General features: G+C 37.8%; 2 protein-coding genes and 2 pseudogenes across 4 annotated transcripts; 2 read left to right on the forward strand and 2 right to left on the reverse strand.

The window, feature by feature from the left end:
- Positions 1–199: 199 nt before the first annotated feature.
- LOC149050531 (uncharacterized) lies at positions 200–7,585 on the forward strand. The gene is made up of 5 exons (XM_089192939.1): positions 200–466; positions 569–1,235; positions 5,431–5,444; positions 5,607–5,684; positions 7,423–7,585. The coding sequence occupies exons 1-5, from the start codon at positions 324–326 to the stop codon at positions 7,583–7,585; spliced, it is 1,065 nt and encodes a 354-aa protein (XP_089049065.1). The 5' UTR covers positions 200–323.
- Positions 5,150–9,679, forward strand: LOC113669216 (uncharacterized; annotated as a pseudogene). The gene is made up of 4 exons (XR_016184188.1): positions 5,150–5,444; positions 5,607–6,251; positions 6,453–6,509; positions 7,423–9,679. The product of XR_016184188.1 is annotated as an uncharacterized LOC113669216 (transcript).
- A 71-nt stretch (positions 9,680–9,750) lies between these two features.
- LOC113669774 (uncharacterized) lies at positions 9,751–10,634 on the reverse strand (annotated as a pseudogene).
- Positions 10,635–11,804: 1,170 nt separating this feature from the next.
- LOC113670021 (uncharacterized) lies at positions 11,805–19,180 on the reverse strand. Of its 2 annotated transcripts, none has more exons than XM_089198088.1 (4): positions 18,312–19,180; positions 14,316–14,678; positions 13,244–13,591; positions 11,805–12,887 (listed from the first exon to the last, which is right to left on the reverse strand). In XM_089198088.1, the coding sequence occupies exons 1-4, from the start codon at positions 18,379–18,381 to the stop codon at positions 12,712–12,714; spliced, it is 957 nt and encodes a 318-aa protein (XP_089054214.1). In that variant the 5' UTR covers positions 18,382–19,180; the 3' UTR covers positions 11,805–12,711. The 2 variants fall into 2 exon arrangements, with proteins under 2 accessions (XP_089054214.1, XP_089054213.1); XM_089198087.1 differs by lacking the exon at positions 18,312–19,180 and adding an exon at positions 16,313–16,482.
- Positions 19,181–19,764: the final 584 nt, after the last annotated feature.

The following is a 19,764-nucleotide window of genomic DNA, read 5'->3' on the forward strand; positions in this document are numbered from 1 at the left end:
TCCTCTTTTTCGTGTATTTCATTTGAATTGCTATCTTTCTTACCTTCAGTTTCTAAAACTAACGTACATAAGCTTTCTATACCACTGTATTTGAAGGAAATCATTAAAATATTTCGTTCGGGTTTTTGAGACTTATGGTTAGCGATTCAGATATGTCGAAGAGGGGTTCACGCCACATGCAAGCAGTGGCCATGGAGTCTGGGACTATAAATCTAAAGCGCATGCCTAAAACTGGTCATTACCGCGAAATACGAAAAAAACAATAAATTTGGCGCAATTTGATGTATAATACATGAGGTTTGGATATTGTTTGGGTTCGGGAAATGGGACTCGAAGTTTACGCACTGGTGATTTTTTCTTCGCTGGCTCTTCTCGCGGTGGCGGTAGATGCACAAAACGATTTCGGCGAAGAAACAAATGGTCCAAAAGGGGAAAAACTGCCTTGGTTTACTTACGAAATAAACAAGTAAGTAAAAATTGCGTTTATCGAAGTGTATTCCAACCTGTTTCTTTTTTCTTTTTAATTTTTTTCATTTTTTTTTCACCGAACTGATTTTTTTTTTATCAGCTATCTCATATATTCCCTGTCGAAGAAGTCTGATCAAGAGCCTAACGACGAAAGTGCTGATTCTGTGATTGTGGGAATCGTGGAAAAAATATTGAGGGAATCTGAGATTCGCGGAGTTGTTATAAATTCCAGAATTCTCAACGTCTTCAGGAAAAAGATTTCTCTCCTCCATTCAGCGTTCAAGAAAGCGTCAAAAAGTGGGGGGAAAAGTATAAAGAAGCTTATTGATGCGTGGAAGGCAAAAAACCACTCCTTCAAAATTTTCTATCATGAGCTTGAAAACAACTCATTGATTGAGGAAAACCAACAGCTTCGTGGGCAGAAAAGGAAAGCTGAACTGGATTTAGCCGCAGAGCAGGCAAAGAGATTAAAAATTGAGCAGGAGTTTGAAGATGTTATTAGGGATTCGGAAAACAGAAAAGAACAATACAAACAAAAATTCAAAAGATTAGCGAAAAAAGCAGCAAGAATGCAAAAAAAGGGACAAAGGGGTCCAAACAAAAGCAAACGTTTCACTGATTATACCAAACAACATCAGGCAAGATTAAGGCGAGGATTTAAAGAAGACTGCCACTCAGCACTGTCATTTTTAGGCCTCTACAATTTTATTGCCACCAAGGTTGAGGTATTTAATAATGACACTCAACAATATGAAACTATTTCATTGGTACGTAGAAGAGGGAGAGTTACAACTATTGGAAACAGAGCCAAGAGAACTGACTGACAATGATATTGATGACATCAATATGTGGGTTTACTTGAAGGAAAAATTGAATATATCTAATGAAGCTTGGCATGAGTTGGCCATGAAGTGTAAAGACATGCCCACAAAATATAAATATGCAAACACCTAGATAAACTAAATGCCAATTGGAATCTGAGAAGTACACCAGAGGAGGCAGAGGGAGTACAGATTTCTTTCAGGGGGAGTCTTGAGGAACAGATAAAAAGGCTGCAGAAAAATGGAGTATTGGACAAGGTTACTACTATTAAAGTAAAGCTCAGTGGTGATGGTACCAACATTGGGAAAAGGCTTTAAACTTGAAAATGTCACATACACAATTTTGAATGAAAAGGATGCAGCAATGAATGAAAAAGGGAACTATGTTCTAGCAATAATTAAGACAACAGAGAACTATGACAATCTTAAAGAAAGCCTTGCTGATCTAAATAATGAAATGTCAAATTTAAAAGAAATTACTGTAAATAGTCATAAGTATAGCATTGAGTATTTTTTGGGAGGAGACTGGAAGTTTCTAGCCTGTGTTTGTGGTTCAGGGGCTGCTAATCAAAATTTCTCTTGTGTTTGGTGTAAGTGCCCAGGAAATGAAAGGTTTGACATCAGTTAAAAGTGGTCTATAACTGACAAATCTCTTGGGGTAAGAGATTTACAAGAAATAGGTAAGTATGCAAAATCTAAGCAATATAATTGTAAAACCAATCCATTATTTGATTTTATTCCTATTGACCATGTAATAATTGATACACTACATTTATTTTTGAGAATATCTGATAATTTAATTGAACTTCTGATCAGGGAACTTCGCAGGAAAGATGCCATTGACAAGGTATCTACTTTTTCAAATGGGTTTTGTCGAAATAAGTATAGACATATGGCTGGGTATGAGAAATTTGTAAAAGAACTTGGAATTAATTTTGAATGGAAAATTAATAGGGACAGCAAGAAGTTGGAGTACAGAGACCTTACTAGACCTGAAAAACTCTTGCTTTTCCAACATATTAATTTTCACTTACTATTACCAGAGTTTCATAATGTGGACAAGCTGCAAGCCCTTTGGGGTAATTTCATAGATATTATAGGTGATCTTAAACTTAATTACACTACAGATGATGCTATCTCTAGCCTCAAGGACAAAATCAAAAAATGGTTTCAAAAATTCCTAGACCTTTACCAAGCAAAAGATGTAACACCATATATGCATTCTTTGTATGTTCATGTACCTGAATTTTTAAAGCTATACCAAAATTTAGCTTATTACACTCAGCAAGGTATGGAGAAGTACAACAACACTGTATCAAAGGACTACTTTCGATCATCTAATCATAGAGGGGTTTCTGCTCTAAAGCAACTTTTCTTGAAAAAACACAGAATACAGCTTTTGGAAGCTGCTGGTTTGGAAAGGGTGAAGGAAAGCTACAACTGTGGAAACTGTTCAACTTCTGGCCATACCATCAAAACATGTACTGCAAAATGCAGCAAATGCGATGCTCCCACTTTCTGTGCACATCTTGTTAAAATAGATGGTAAATGGAAGCCAAGATGTGATTTAATCAATCAGTAATAATATAATATATCAATGTATTAAAGGAGTGTATTACCCAAAAACTGTTAGTAGAAGTTGTGTAGAATAATTTGCTATGCCTGTGAAATGTTTCTTGTATACAGTATTCAAGGAGTCTTTTTCAAAAATGTTACTGCATTGATTACAACAGAATCACAGACTGAAATATATGGGTCATTTATAACCACATGTTTACATTTTATGAAGGTAATTCACATGCAAGTAAAATAATTCTTTGACATCAACTATCAAAATCAACAAACACGTGCTAAATCAAATATATTAATGATGGACCATATTTTTGTATCCACATCTGTTGCCATCTCCACGGACAAATGTAAAAACGACTCGATGCCCGTCTTCGATTTCAGATCTCACGTATTTATCGCCAATTAATTTAAATTCCACTATGGGGTTTCTTTTTGTCAACCAAAATCTCACAGTCCCTGGTACAACATAAGCAAAATCGCCGTTTTCATTCATGATCCGCTCATTCCACTTTGTGCCGATATAACAATCCAGAGTTTCATTTGAAAGAATTTCATATATGAGTTTATTCCTCTGATATTTTTTGGATGAAATCCTCCCAAGACTTTTATAGAAAACATCGTCATCGACTTGAATTTCAATACGAACTTTTGAATCCTCTCTGCGCCCGGAGTACAACTTTCGCTTGATCTCCCTGTAAACGCGTTCATAAAAAGTTTGCTGGCGATCGCTGAAGGAATCATCGATTGGTTTTGACATCGGTTCCAATCGCATCACGGGCAAATTATGTTCATCGCAAGGCCTCCATTCGTCAAATTTCTCGCAGTACCCTTTGAAATGAATTTTGCCATGTTTTCTCGCTTTGTCGACCTATATTATCTCAACAGGATAAATATTCTTATCCGTAGTTTTTATTTTCTTGCATTGCTTGGTCTTAGCTTCTGCGAATTCGTCAATAAATCTCTTCGGAGTCTTATGCCCCCGCTTCACTCTGTTAGCCGCCATTTTTAACATTGGCGCTCTTTGCTTATTTAATTGCTCTGCGCATGTCAGGTGAGTAATACGGTGGCTTGGGACCAATTTAAGCAAATGTTCAGTTTTCTATGGGATGAGTTTGATATGAAATCCCATCATCTAGAGCCGGGCTGGCGCGCACTATAAAGCGGAACAATCATTGTCCACAAATATGGCGTCTGTGACCGTGTGTTTCTTAGAGAAGACTGGAACTAAGTTAAATGCCTGTCGAAAAATGCCTCCGAGCGGTCCTTGGGTTAGTCCAAAGGCGCCAAAACTCAAATGTTCTGAAAGTAAAACGTTTTCCCGTCATTTTGATACCAAACATGCAATACTTTCTTCAATGTTCGCTTAAAAAGAGACAGAGGAGGAAATAGTAAAAGGGAAGGCAAGGTTCGTTTGTCGTTCTATAGTATTTTTGGCCCGGATAGTCTTAAATATTTCTTCTTATCCGAGCAATTTTGTTACGAAGAGAAACTTCAAAGCCTTGACTAGAACTCTATGATTTTTGTTTTCCTAATTTTGCATTCTTTTCTTAGTTTTTAATGAGTAAATATTTAGGATGCCGCCGAAAAAGAACGCGCGCTTTAACGTGGCTCAATACATGAAAGATCGGAAGGTTGCAAGAGAGAAAGCTGTTAATGAAAATCGCAAGCCATTGGCAGAGTACAAAGATGAGTAGCACAATCACCATACCCACTTCTGTAACATGTATGGAAAATGTGAAAATTGCTAGTTTGGGACAAAATCACTTCTTTAGGTTTGTTTTAAACTTACATCTACTATTACAACTGATTTATTTCAAACTATTTTATTTTTGTCACATTTGATTCAAATTTGTATTTACCCATAATCCCTTGTGGGTGTGGTCTTTTTCACAAATGATCAATTTCGAGTTCACTGACACAGTAAAAAGTAGAAATAATAACATTTTGTATTACATGGAGGCTAGTATCTCCTGAGTGAGATCAACTGGCACTCTAAAAAGTGACTTTCTGCCTCTTTTTACAACTTGAAGATCACATAAGCGATTTTCTCTTGGAAATTCAGCTCTCTTTTTGCGATTCTTTCCATTATATTTTAGATTCCTTAGCCTATTCTTTTCCTACTTTTCGTCCTCCACTCTTTGATCCTCGCAAGCTTTTCTTCCTTTCGTTAACCATACCTCTTGTCAAACGCACCTGAAGCGATATTTTACAGATTGCTAAATCTCAGAAAAATTATTGAGCTTGAAGACCCCGCTACCCTTGATAACGTCGCAGAAACCCCCAAAACAAGGAAAGGTTACCAAGCTCTTTTCGACACGGAGATGAAAAGATGAAGGCGAAAATGGCAGAGCAAACAGCAGATTTCACAGCGCTTTTGGTGGCATTTGTGGAGAGACTCCGTTCTCAATATGGCGTCAACATGGTAAAAAGCGTAGCGACTTGGTCAAAAGTGAATATTTTGGCCGTTTCTGAAGATATGGACCCGAAAACTTGGAAATGACAAGAGAAACTTATGAGCATTAAAGTGTAATCGATTTCGAAACCCGACTTTGCCGTGTTTGAACTATAGTGGCGAAGGAGAAGGTAAGTTGATGAAAAATATTATTGCGTAATCAGGTTTTAGAGAACCGTAGCGACTGTTTTACACTAATATTTCTCCGTTTATAGCCAATCCTTTAGACTGATTTTTCGCTATTTTAGAACACCAAGTATGAGCATTTGGTTAATGTGTTTTTGTTCCCACAGGATTCCAGTTCAGTCAATCTACGGACAACAACTTGGTGTACTTCCAAATTCTGAAACCCAGCGTTACACAAAGGATACGTAAGAATGATGAATCTTTTCTATGCGTTTTAATAAACTTGAAATGTCAAAGTTTTGCTCAAATGTAGTGTTTATTGTGTGTTATCATTAGGTGTAATTTGTTTGCTCAAACGAGCTTTCTTTTCACTAAAAAATGTATTTCAAAAATTTTATCACTGAGATTGTGTTACGCGTTACAACCAAAATTGGCTCGATTTTTCATCTTTCACGGGTATTTTCTCGAAGACAGTAATGTGGTTTTCTGATTTTTTGCTTTTACAATAATCAATAAGAACAACTTTACCTGTAAGCAAAGATTTGACTTCAATGAAAATGTAAAACAGAAGAAATCATTGAAAGTTTGCAGTCAACCCCCTATGGACATGGTGATTGTGCTACTCATCAAAAAGGTCCAACGAGCCCAGGAAAAGGTGAGATAACATATTTAATTTGTTATTTTAACGTAAATTAGTATTAGTGCTTTGAAAATGTCTTATATTTTGAATATTAGAGAATTTTGTATCAGAGTATTTTAGGCGAGTGGTGGAAGTGTGAGTACAGGGAGGCTTGTATTTCAATTTTGACAAGGTAGGAAATTCAAAATAATAATAATAATGATTTTAATTATAAACAGGGTAATGGTTTGTGCATCCCTGCTGTACCTCCCTACACAAACATTCGTTAATTCCCCCCCCCCCCACCAGCTTTTTATCTGTCTGAACTTTAAATGAACTTTAAAAATTAACCAATCAGTGCATAAGAAATCACATGTTTAATTAATGCTTTCAGTTGGCCACAGTAAGGGAATGATGCAAGGACATAACACATGAGTTGGAAAATATTCCTGTGAGTATACTCTTGATTCCTTATTGTGGTTGTTTTACCAGCACTGGCAAGTGTGCAGCAAAAAACTGCTGTGCACAACTTCTGACTGTAGGTTTTCATTAGTTAGTAGATGAATGAAATTTTATGCCAATTTTTGATAAAAGCATTAATGAAAAATACTCAATTTTGTGAGAAGAAAAAATATTTCTACAAGTTCAATTTTGGTGGACTGGCCACTTAACACAGAGCCAGTACCAGCATGACAGCCAGTGCCAGGCTTCTATGCCAGTGCCTGAACAAGAAACCTGAGTGTGTGCCTGTGTTCATCTGGTTAGTCAGAGGACTGTCATAAATGACAGTGTCTCTAAATTGTAAACATTAAAATATCAAATGCAAGATATAAGTTGGTAAAGACATTTCAACTCGTTCAAGAGCAAAGACTCTCTCTCTCTTTTACTGTCATTTTTTGTTTGAGACTCTATCTACATACATACCAGTAGTAAGAGTTTTAAGAATGGCGAGTTTTTCAGTAAGTGGAATCTCAATGCCTGGCACAGGCTGCGAATGTCAAATTCCATATATTGCTAGGCTTCAGGGAGATGTGGATAGATTGCAAAAAGAAAAAATATTTTTGCAAGTTAAATTTTGGTGGACTGGCCACTCAACACAGAGCCAGTACCAGAATGACAGCCAGTGCCAGGGCAAGAAACCTGAGTATGTGCCTATGTTCATCTGGTCAGTCAGAAGACTGTCTTAAATGACGGTGTCTCTAAATTGTCAAAATAAACATCAAAATATCAAATGTAAGATATGGTGAGATAAAATTGTTGTGTTCAGATCTATTTTGTTTACAATTTTGGTCTCACCCAACCACTTCTTATTTTAATAAATGTGTTACTACCCAGTGTCTAATTTAATTGAATTATATTTTTAGACACAGGGACAGGTATCTCAGGCACAAACAAGAAGCCCTACTGCACTTGTTGATGGACGATCAACACTGGGTCCAAGAATTGCAAGAAAAAGGAGGCACGAGACCATTGAAACTGCCGCCAGAATTCATGGAAGCACAAATGAACATTCTCCAGCCACTTTAGAGGGATTGTTCTACACTTTGCAGAAAAGATGCAAATTGGATACTCTCACAAATTATGTGACAGGGAACAAGCAGTTGACTAATAGAGTAGTTTCTAAAGAGTATAAGAAAAATGTTTTAAAATTTGAAAAGTCAGATGACAACATTGTACGAAGTATTGCAACATATTATGCAAGTGGTGTAAAGGGTAAAAGAAAGTACAAAAGTGTTAGACTGGTGCTTTCAATGAAATCAAATGAAAGTAAACCAGGGAAAAGAACAAGCATTTCAATTTGTAAAGGCTGTAAGGTACCAAAGCTTTTCGCTTATAGTAACCTTGTGGAACAGTTAAAAAAGATTGATATTGGAACTGTTCATGAAATTGACCCAGACTATCTAGAGGGCTTAAAAACTGAAAACTCAGTGAATGGTGCATATAGAGACTTAAGACAATACCTTCCAATGCTTGCCAAATTTTGTCTATCTAAGAATATAAAAGAAAGCTTGAAAGGCTTTACAGAATCAACAGGCACTTTTCAAATTGCTTTTGGTGGTGACTGATGCCCATTTGGCAAGAATGAGAGCATATGTTCTTTTTTGGTCAGTTTCCTCAATGTTGGAAGAAGGGTGGCATTAAGTTATGATAACTTTCTAATTTTTAGTGCCAACTGTGATGAAAGCTCTCCTGTTACAAAGAAATATGTGAGGTCATTATTACTGAAAATTGCAGAGTTAGAAAGAGCCGAGTATGAATTTGAAGGCATTAAATTTAGGTTTAAGCTGGAGGAATTGCCAAATGACATGAAGATGCTTGCCATGTTGGCAGGTGAATTGACTATTAGTGCTAAGTATTTCTCACCCTAGGGATGTGAAGGGTACATTTGGAACTGACAGGTCAAACAAGTGGAAGCCATAGAATTACTGGCAAAGAGTAAATGTTGTCAACAAGGTTGAGCATTTAAAAAGAGAGTAGCACTTGAAAAAATTTCTGAGAAGATAAAGAGATCTAAAATCAATGATTTCATTGCCAAACAAAATAGTAGACAGGAATTTTTGCCTCTATTAGGTTCTTATATTGATAAAACTCATGTGGAACCCCTTCATCTGAAGAACAATGCTTGGCAGTACTTTTTTAAGGCAGTTTTGACAAAAGCTATAAGAAAATCTAAGCTACCAGCTGATTGTAAAGAGTTTTCTGAGGTACCACCTGATAGCCCCTTTTGCACGAGTAATTACAGCTTTACAAACAGAAGTAAAGACCAGATGCCTTGCAAACAGGACAAAACAATGGTTCAATGAAACTCAAGGGTCTGGAGCTGATTTTCATTATAGATTTACTGGAACAGATTCCTGTTGTTTTTGTCATAACTTGTCATGAGATTAATCAAGTGGCTAAGCTGTGAAAGTGACTTCGGGAAAGAACATCAAACAGTTCTTGCTTTAGCTTATTTAGGTGTGAGGCTGAGAGACTGTGTTTCTCTCTTTAATAGATTTGAGAAAACATTAGACCAGATTGATCAGCTTTCTATTGCTTGCTATAAGTATTTTAAAGTAAATTCATTGTTCTTGCCAAGTTCTGTAAATCCTACTGTCTGGACATTGGGTCACATTGTCCCCACTCATTGTCGTCAAATGCTTGAAAAGTATGGGCAGGGGTTGGGAATAGTAACAATGGAAGGGCGAGAAGCAAAGCATATTTTTCTGAAAAATTAAGTGAAAATACAACATATCAAAACAGATGGGTTGAAATATTTAGACATGAATATGTGATGCTGATTTGGCTGCCTCAGCAAGGTTTTCAGCAGCCAGAAGCTGCATGCAAAAATGTAGCCTACATCCCAGAGAGGGTATTCAGTGATCCATCTTATTACTATTGTGGTCTGTTAAAAGCATGTCCTGAGGATGCTAAGTGCTGTTTTTGTGAAGACCCAATCATAAAACTTATTGAGCATAGTGTTAAGGATGGAAAGATTGCTCCACAGCTTTTGTAATTAATGCTAAATTTGTATATAGTCTGACTCAAAACCACTGTTGACTTGAGATTATATTATGATATTGTATTAGCAGTAGGTAGGACCTTTAAGATAGTGTTAGAATAAATTACACTTTGATCTCCCCTCTGTTGTGTGGTTTTGATTAAAATTTGTCCCAACAAAACAAATCAAACTGAAAGGCATCCCAACATTGTTTCCAATATTGATAAAGTATGTCTATGGTATTTAATAGGATTCATTGATAACTGCGCGGAATGGAGTACAATTAAGGCAAGGCAAGAAACTTCAAATCAGCCGAGTGCATAATGTTAGGACAACTTATAATTACAAACAGCCTGAAATATACTCCATTCAGTCTCGCTCTCATTACTTATATGCTTACGAAAAGGTGTAGCCAAATTCATTAGTGAATTTGTAGTGGGCTTTCACCACTACTTGTTGTGTCCTCTTGATAGATGTGATGGCGAAAGGCATTTCAGAACTTATGGAAACTTTTGAAGTTCCTTTACTTGTTCCTTTACTCTTCTTCATTAGGAATTCTCGGACTGAATCACTGCTTAGCTCAGATAACTTGGCAAATCTCGAATAAGTCTGTTCTCTCGGTGATAGTAGATTACATCTGTGTGTTTTTCTTCTTTGTACGAAACACCATAAGCGGAACGGGCTTTTTTTACATTCTGAAAAATTAAGGAAAAAATTTCCGAGGCCATCGCCCGTTTGAACTCTACGGTCCAAGCGCTTCGGGCCTTCATTTTTTGGACTGAGGCCCCTATGGAGCATGTTTAGCCACATCTTTACTTCTCCTTCGAGGAGTGCTTAGGCTGGAATTCGTGACATCTTAGCTCGTTTCAAAGAGCTTTGGCCCACACAGTGTTTTTCAAAAATTGAAGTGAGAGCTGTTTTCACTTCATCTTCAAACAAAAAGAAATTACCGACTTCATTACGTAGTGGACGCAGAGCCTCAGTGGCGTTCAAAATGGCATTTTCAGACGCCATTTTGAAAACTGTTTGTACCTTTATTCGTATTTCTGCTGTTCAATTTCAAACAACAGCGGGCGGCAAAGTTCCGCTTCACAGCGCGCGCTAGAGCGGCGTGCTCGAGCTAGCTAGCTCGAAGATGCCAGGTCCTAAAGATCGCAATGGCTATAATGTTAACTCTAAAAGCGACATTGGGAGTTTTTCAAATAAAACTTTGATTGCAGCCTCTCTGCTTCTCTTTCAGTTTCATGAGTCATAATAAACATGCTTTGTTGTTTGAATAAACTGATATTGAGCGTGAATAAATGTTTTAAGATAGCGCTTGGATTGCAGCTCAGGCTTTCGGTATCTTTTAGTTGCACGAATCACAATAAACGTGCTTTGAGGTTTGAATAAACTATACGTCACAGCTTGATAACAACTCTATTAGTAATAGCATACATGAAAAAAATTACGCGCGTCTGATTGGCTAAAAAGGAGTGCATTTTTCATTTAAGACGAGTGCAAATTACAGATTACGCGTGCGCTTTGCTAATATTTCGTCCGTCTTGACTTTTTGTGATGCGTTTTTCATGTAAATTATCAGCAAGTAACAACATGATTTCTCGTGCAATGCAGTGTAAACAAGCCCTTGTAAGGTTTTCAAAGACTACAAATTGCACTCTTGCTCATTCACACCAAATTGCACGAGAAATCATGTTGTGAATATATGAAAGTCATATATTTGAATTGCGGATAAAGACGTAACTATAAAAGCGAACATCGCAGTAATGAACACTATTTGAACAGTAGTGAAAATAAGGCCTGAAGAAAAATTTGGGCCTGTACGGGGTTTGAACCCATGACCTCTGCGATGCCAGTGCAGCGCTTTACCAAATAAACCCGTGAGGTGGGGAATAAACGAATGTCAATATATGAAAGTTATATATATGAACTGCGGATAAAGACGTTAACATCGCGAAAAAAAAAAGCTAAGATGATATGATACTCGTTTGTGATCCATGTATCCTTTCTATTCTGTTAGTTGTTAAAGCATTGATTTCTGAACAATAATTATCTTGAGAGAATTGATGTGAATCACTTTGTTTTTAATTCTAGTTTGCCGTTTGAGAGCGTGTCTTGCAAAAAAGCTTCGCGGAGTTTAACAAAACTAAAAGAAGTAAATTGATTTGCAATGCAAATGCAAACTGGTTATTCCAGCGAGCTTTAGACATTGAAAAAATTGATAATGGTGATAACAATGTTTTTATTGAAGAATGAGACACAACATACGTGTGACTTTACATCTTTATTAATAATCATGAGACTAAAAACTAAGAGCCAACTGCGTAGTTAAATCCATTTAAGACCAACGAAAGAAAAATAGGTTGAGAAATAAAACTGAAAAGTCGTATAGTTAAAAAACCCCGTTTAAACCGTTCGGTTTTAACTCTGAGGAGTATGAGGTCATGGCCCCTATCTCTGAGAGCCGCCAGTGTCCTTGATTATTCTGTTAAACGTAACTCTGTCCCTATTCATCATTACATCAGACATAGACTGATTGATCTTATTTAAATAGCCGAGACGATAGGCTGGTCTGCGGAAAGTGTCAGTCTGATACAAATACTTGCCTTGAAAGGCGGAAAACACTTCAATTCATAAAGAAATGTTTATATTTTTATTATTAAAAACCTGCAGGTCACGCAAAAGTTGACGGTATGTTCTAGTCAAAAGAAACTGATAAAGACTGCCTACGGGGCCTCTTTTTGTCCCTTCATTACTCGAAACCTCAGTCGATTTTGTCTTAATACTCAAAAAGAAGAATATAGCGCTCTTCTGGCAAGAATTATTTCGGATTGAATATCCAAAATTCTTCTTTATATGGCTGGCGACAGGCAAGTAATTGTTCGTGAATAATTGTTCGTGAGCGAAGAAGCTGCATAAGATTTGTATTCGTAGAATTGCGACACGAAACAAAATGAAATACTTGTTGGACAACAGTTCCATCATATAATAACATCTTGGTGATCAAAAGAACTCCACTTCCCAGGTTGAAAGGTTCGTTTGTGGACCCTTCAATCTGTAGCGAGTATTCCTTAACCACACCTGGTGCCTTGATAAGACGGAACCTTTGATCAGATCTATCCAACAGTTTCAAGTCGAAAATGTTGCGGTATATTCACCTTCCATACATATACTATCCAGGGAAAGTAAAAATTTCCGACATTAAGCACAGAAATAAAAGTGTTTTTGTCAATTTTAAGGTTACTGGCGTGACGTTAGGCGGGATGGTGGGTCGGTGTTTTGTCCTGTTGCTTTCATCTTCTTGTAAAGACCCTCCTGTGATTACTTCTGGGGTTCTGGTTGGTGTACCTGTAGCAAAAAAGTGTTTAAACAGAAAATATCAAGCTCCTCATTTACAATGTGTGGTGATCTATCACAATGGTCGTATATTCTCTTGCTATTTTATATTTTAGTTTCTTGCTGTTATTAGTGTTCATGGAACAATTTAATCATCTCCAAGCTTTCATTAATACAACACTCGCAAAGGAAAAGAAGGAGATAGTTGGAACATGTCACCACCTGTAGGCCGACAACATTTATTGTGAGCAAGGCCCCTAATGACATTGAGCATGCGCGAGCATACATACCAACCTTACATGGCGCCTCTCCCACCCTCAAAACCCCTACAACTCACCCTCGAAATCGCGTAAGTCTCACGCACTAACCTTCTCGGGGTACAGCGACCTCTTTGATCTTAATGGTATAAGCTTGACGTGTCCCGTGGATTCCTGGATGTAATTCGCACTGGAATTTCAAACCACGGTCATTAGGCGTAACATTTGTCAAGATGACTGATAATCCATTTGTCTTCAGCCTTCTTAGATACTCCGGGCACGATCTTGTGCAATTGATGAGCAAGCACGAAACCCTGGATGGACTGCAGTGCGCAATTTTTTCCTTTCCACCACCCTGAAGGATCCTGTACCATGTTATGTCTTCCACGTCTTTCCCTGAACATTTTTCATGAATCGCACGGCTCAGGTCGATTCTTTTCCCAACAGTCGTGGACAAGCCTTGAGAGGGAAAAACCAAAGAAAGATTAGCTTATAATACTATAAATCCTTAACGTGAACCTGAAGGTAACTTCCCCGTCTACATTTGGCGGAGAAATTTTGAAAGAAAAGCAAATCAACTTTGCAGTTAAGGCAATCCTCCAAACTAACTTGAATAAATGATTCACCCCAAAGGAAACTTATCAAAGACGCGGTGTGGCAGGGGTGTCCTAGCGAGCTCATGACTTCCCCATACCCTTTCTGAGTTATTTTTTCGGTTAAGCCAAGAGTACACAATAACTTACGAATCTTACAAGAAAATCCCTTTATTATCTCTTGAGTCTTATGATTACGGTTCAAGAAAACGCCCAATTTCCTACATGGCACAACTATGTTACAGTACCCCCTTTGCCAGAACACAAGCCCGCCCATTCAGATACAAGCCATTTCCCGTTAAGTGCCCAGCGGCGGAGGAATTCGTAACTGTGACCCCCACATCACCCTCTACCCATTGAACATCTCAGCTGCGCCCTAAGCTAAGGCTGATTTTGTTAACGCTTCTCTTACACGTCGGAAATGGGGCCTTTTCCCGCGGCAGTGGCCTCGTGAGAGCAATATGAAAAAAAAGTGCTTAAAAACCGAGTTAAATTGCCTACTTTCAGATTATGCATGCATGGCTCATGTCTAACTATGTTTTTTAAGATTTTAAAAATGGATGGTTCACATGATTCGTTGATTTACTCACAATTTGCTGAAGATCTGACTGTGATCGTGTAATCACACGGAGGCTTGTTTCCTTTCTGTATCACGCGGCATGTGTACGTGAGTTTATCGTTGAACTTCTTCTGTTTGATGTAAAGCACACCCCGCACGGCAGCGGTTGTCTCAATTCTGTTCTTATATCTCCCAGTGATGTTATACTTGTGGCATTTAGGATATTCGTTACAATAAACGAGCTTTTGTTTGTCCTGCCCTTGCTCTTCTGGATCGTCAACAGTCCAGATCAGCTCTTTGTAAGAGTTTTCCTGGATAAGACTAGCAAGTTGAGGGTTGCTAAGCCGGATCTCGTCGTTTATGCATTCTGTTCGAATTTCGGTACCCACGGCACCTAAAAAAAGGAACAAAAAAAAGCAACGTTTATCTTGAGTGGCGGGTGTAGTTCCACGATTAAGGCCCCACCATTTTTTTAAAATTTCATCGGGGGGGGGGGGGGGGGGAGGGGAGGAGGTCGGAGAATTTGGCTGTGTCACAATTAAATTTACCTGATCGCTTCAAGGTTCTGTAGTAATCTTATGATTCCCAGTCATTGACAGTCAATTTTCTATGGCCTCCCATTTATCCTCTCGGTTAGCGACGACTGATTCTCGATCAGTTCCCCCTGAAAACCACGTGATCCCCCCATAATCCTCCGACCCCCCCTCCCCTCCCCTCCCCTCCCCTCCAGATGCTAAATTATGTCTTGGTCCCCCAAACAAATTTCAACTCGACTTCGTTTGATAGAAAAGAATTAACACAAATCATTAGCATTTTATTATGCCTACACTCAAAAGGAGAAGACTTATTGATCATCAGAGTTTCGAGAGACCGGAGGCATAGGGAAGACAAAGGCTTTTTAGAGAGGAAAGGCCTCATTAAAGAAAGTTCATGAAGGCAAAAATTCTAGTTATTATTTTCCTTTAGCACAGTCACCCAAAGGTTATGAATGACGTAGCAATATACATCTTTATGGTTAAATTCCCACGATATTGAAAATGAAAATGAACGCGGCCTTTACGAAATGTCGATATTTTGTAATGTGACGTTATCGAGCCAAAAGAAACTCAAACTTGACCGATTTTGATCGGGGGAGGTGGAAGCAAGAGAAGGGGGAAGGATGTTAGACTAAGGAGCTTATTACAAATATCACAGACTTGAGGATCTGGAAGTTACAGATCAAGTCTTAATAAGAGAAGCTAGGGGAGCTTATTGGTGCGTTATAAGCTTTTGATTTCGCATCCCCATGGTTTATGGAAAAATAGCTATGAACGTACATAACTTTTTAAATTTAAATTCCGATCTCTAGATTACTAAAAGTATTCGATAAATGCGTCCACTTGTAAAAGAAAGAGACTCGATATAGATGTCATCATTGCTCAGAACAATACTGATCAGATGTCTTTGCCCTTGTGAACCCAGGTGGTTGGTGTTATCAACTCTTTATCAAGAGGTTTTTCCCCTTTGAATACCAAAACAAAAGATGACAAATGACAAATGGCTATCAATATTTTGATTTTTAAGACGTATCTAACACGTAATTGAAAATCAAAGGCCGTCCACAAGAGAGTTTTTTTGCGTTTAGTTCCATCAGTTTCGCGAGATTATTTCCAGGATATCACTCTCACAAAGCGAATACACTTCGCGTCGACCCACAATCAAGTTTCCATATGGTAAACTCTTAGGGAGCAAATATTGTGGGCAAATACTTTAAGTTTTGAGTCGGAAACGAGATCGATATCCTATGGTATAGGGCTAACTCTCAATAGTTTGTACAGTCCTACTGAGGTGAATCTGATGGTTTGAAATTTCACTATGAGAAAAATGAATACATCAATACACTTACGCCTCTCTGCTAAGAAGAGCATGAAAAATGTTTAAACTCTCGAGGAACGTAAATATCTGCAATCGCGGTAATCCAGCATTCTAGTATATCAACGTCGCGGTAGAGATCACGTTAAAAATGTAACAGATTACTTATTGACATACCTCCTAACGAAGGATATGACACAAACATGCTGCATACTCCAAAAAGGGAAAACAACTTGCAAATATGGTCGGAAGATCGTAGCCTTCGAACAGCCATGGTCTTAACTCTGTTAATCGGTTGTGTAAACTCGGCAATGAGGTTTTACTTGCGTTAGCAGAGCAGACTTATAGACTTCATTACATCATGTTTATTTTGAGACCGTTTCATCATACTGTGGTCCCGTTTGTAAATAAGCAATGAGGGAATCACCCTATTGCGCTCGCGTTAGGAAGGTTTTTGAAACGATCAACTGTTATCAACTGATTTCCAATGTACAGTTTAGGTGACTGTTCGATCTTTGCATAGCTCCTCGTGCTGTTGGCATTGTAAACATCCTATAGGCCAACGACACAAAAAAACTTTAACAATATCATTTCTCTTACTGCTTTCTTTCTTATTGCCTAAATAGTTTTGATACACGAGCAGCTTATAACACATTGCCTCATGAGCGCTTTATGATATTTGAGGCACCACATTGTAATGACTTATTACAACAGTCTTCTAGATTACATCACTAGCGCAACGAAATTCTAACGGGAAGCGCACGTGTCAATTATTACGCCCCGAACTGTCCGTTTGAAAAAGGCTTCTTCTCTCATTAAGCTTAAACGCTAAGACGTTTTTTGAAATTTCTTTGATGGGGTTTAACACATTCGAGTAATTTTGCGCCTAACTTTCTCCCATTTTCAGTAATCATACAGTTTATTTTTATACACCCACGATACGAACCGTTACTTCATATTTCAGACACTGGGCAACATGGACGTGGACTCTTTATAATCTGTTTTCAAGTTAATTAAAATGGTCCGAAGCGAAGTGAAATCGTTGCGCCTCGCTGCATCTTTTTTTGGTCGCCAATACATGGTAAGAATACGTTGTCAATAAAAATTCAGCGGTGGATAAAACGAAATCTTTTGCCAAAACAGGTTCTTTTTCTGAAATTTACATACATGCGCAATTAGTAACACTCGGAAATCAGGTGAGAGAAGGATAAGGTCCCCTTCTGATAATAAATAAAAACATTTCCAATCCAAAATCTTAAGAGCACTTTGCAAATACGTAGCTCGGTCACTAAGGTGAATTAGAAACGGGAAACTTAAGCCAAAGAATTCAAGACACTCTGAATATACTGACAGAAAGGATTCCTCTGTGAATGATAATAACTAATTTTTGGTCGGGTAAAGTAAAGGTTATGGCTGATAAGATAATGGCCTGTCATCAGCATGAGGAAATATTTCGCTCTCAGGTGACTCAAAATAGGAAAATGGCCTTTAAGTTCATTTAAGACTCGAGCTCAAATTTCTCCATTCTTCTCTATCTAGACTAATTCAATCCCAAAATTAAACCAGCAGTTTTAAAAAAAGAGTTGATGTTTGGATGGTTTCGACGCTTAAATTTTAACAAATATTTGCCGCTATAATTTGTTTGTTAATCACTGATATTCGAATGCCCGTGCATGACTTTCGATCACTAGTTGCATTCACACCTCATATAGCAATTGCAAACTAGCTTTCTTTGCAAACTTTTCAACACAGGGAAGGTAGCACCTGAATCTGGGGAAAAAAATCTGTTTACCTTCCATTCTCCAAAAGAACCTTTTCAGAATTCTGATAACGCAGAAAAAGATAAGACATTTAGGTCGGACTATACTGACAAGCTTGTTGCGTATGAAATCATCAATTAGCCATGTGCGAGCGCTTCTAACCATATATATACCATCCCCCACTTGCATTAGGATCACAAGGTTCACTATTATCATAAAATGTCCTTTTGGCTCCAGTTTAAAACGAGCAACGATCGTTAATGGTCACGTTATTTAGAGGAACGTTTCACCAAACTTCTTTCCAGAAGCAGTTCCCCTTATCTACAGTTACGACACTGGCTAAGTCAGCTGAGTTCGGCTTAACTTCTTACTGATCAAATGAATTCCGAAATGACAAAGAAAATCTCAAAACCTACCACAACAAAAGACAAAGAATGCTTGAAGTATGAATGCTTTCTGTGATAGCATTTGGCGGAATCTGTGCATCTTCTACTGAGATTTGTGGTACTCCTTTCAACGCTAGGAATAAGTCGATTGTAAGCTTCAAATGGCGTGAAACAGTTATTCATGAAAAAAACCTTTGGACTTAGAAATGTGAGGGTTTTTTCCCTAATCTAAGTCTTTCACTTTCGACTGCGGGATTTTTAACTTTTCCATGACACTCTAGTCGACTATGAGTAACTTTATTTTCTTCAGTGTCAACTGACCTCAGAAAATTGCGGCCACACTCAGTGAAAATCAATAGCTAGAATACATTTGGACCTTGGGTAAGAGGGCCATGGATTCTGTCATTCTTTGTTCGTCGAATAGGGGCTTTTTTTCGTAAATTGGGACCACTGATTTTGTTTCATAATAATTTCATTGTCTCGAAGATGCTCCGTCCTCAGTAAAAATCGCACGGGCTAAAATGTTTACTCGAAAAGCGAAATTGAACGTTTCTTAATTAGAGCTTTCATTGCAGCCTTTTCTGCTTCTCTTTCAGTTTCATTAGTCACAATACTTATGCTTTGTTGTTCGAATAAACTAATACCGAGACAAAATGAATGTTTTCAAATAGCGCTTGGATTGCAGGCTTTCGGTATCTCTTGGTTTTACGAGTCATGATAAACATGCTTTGTTGTTTGAATAAACTATAATTGCTTGATAATAGCTATAACTATTTGGAAGTAATAAGCACCACTTAACTTGTTTGCCAACATTACTTCTGCGCAGAACAGGATTCTTCCCATCTAATTGAAGGGATTTTCCGCAGGAAATTATTTACCGCCGAAAACAGGACCATATCAAATCACGATGTATTTTGATGGCAATATTGCATCAGCCCTAGAATATTATCACGTAGTTATCTCACGATCATACTGTGGTGAACAGAGCGAAACGACCCTTGGTTGTATGTGGTGTATTGCGTTACATACCGTTAATACTGTAAGGAAACTTCCTATTACTCATTCGTGTCGTAAATCTACTTCCCTAAGTAAAAGCAAAATAACTAATGATCGCAATGGGTAAAATGTTTACTCTAAAAGCGAAATTGAACGTCTCTCAATTAAAGCTTTCATTGCAGCCTTTTCTGCTTCTCTTTCAGTTTCATTAGTTACAATACTTATGGTTTGTTGTTCGAATAAACCAATAGTGAGAGACGATAATTTTTTTTCAAATAGCGCTTGAACTGCAGGCTTTCGGTATCTCTTGGTTTTACGAGTCATGATAAACATGCTTTGTTGTTTGAATTAATTATCATTGCTTGATAATGGCTGTAACTATTTGGAAACAATAAGCACCACTTAACTTGTTTGCCAACATTACTTCTGCGCAGAACAGGATTATTCCTATCCAATTGAAGGAGTTTTCCGCAGGAAATGGTTTACC

Source organism: Pocillopora damicornis, chromosome 2, assembly GCF_964200805.1.
Source record: "Pocillopora damicornis chromosome 2, jaPocDami1.2, whole genome shotgun sequence".
Taxonomy (NCBI): Eukaryota; Metazoa; Cnidaria; class Anthozoa; order Scleractinia; family Pocilloporidae; genus Pocillopora; species Pocillopora damicornis.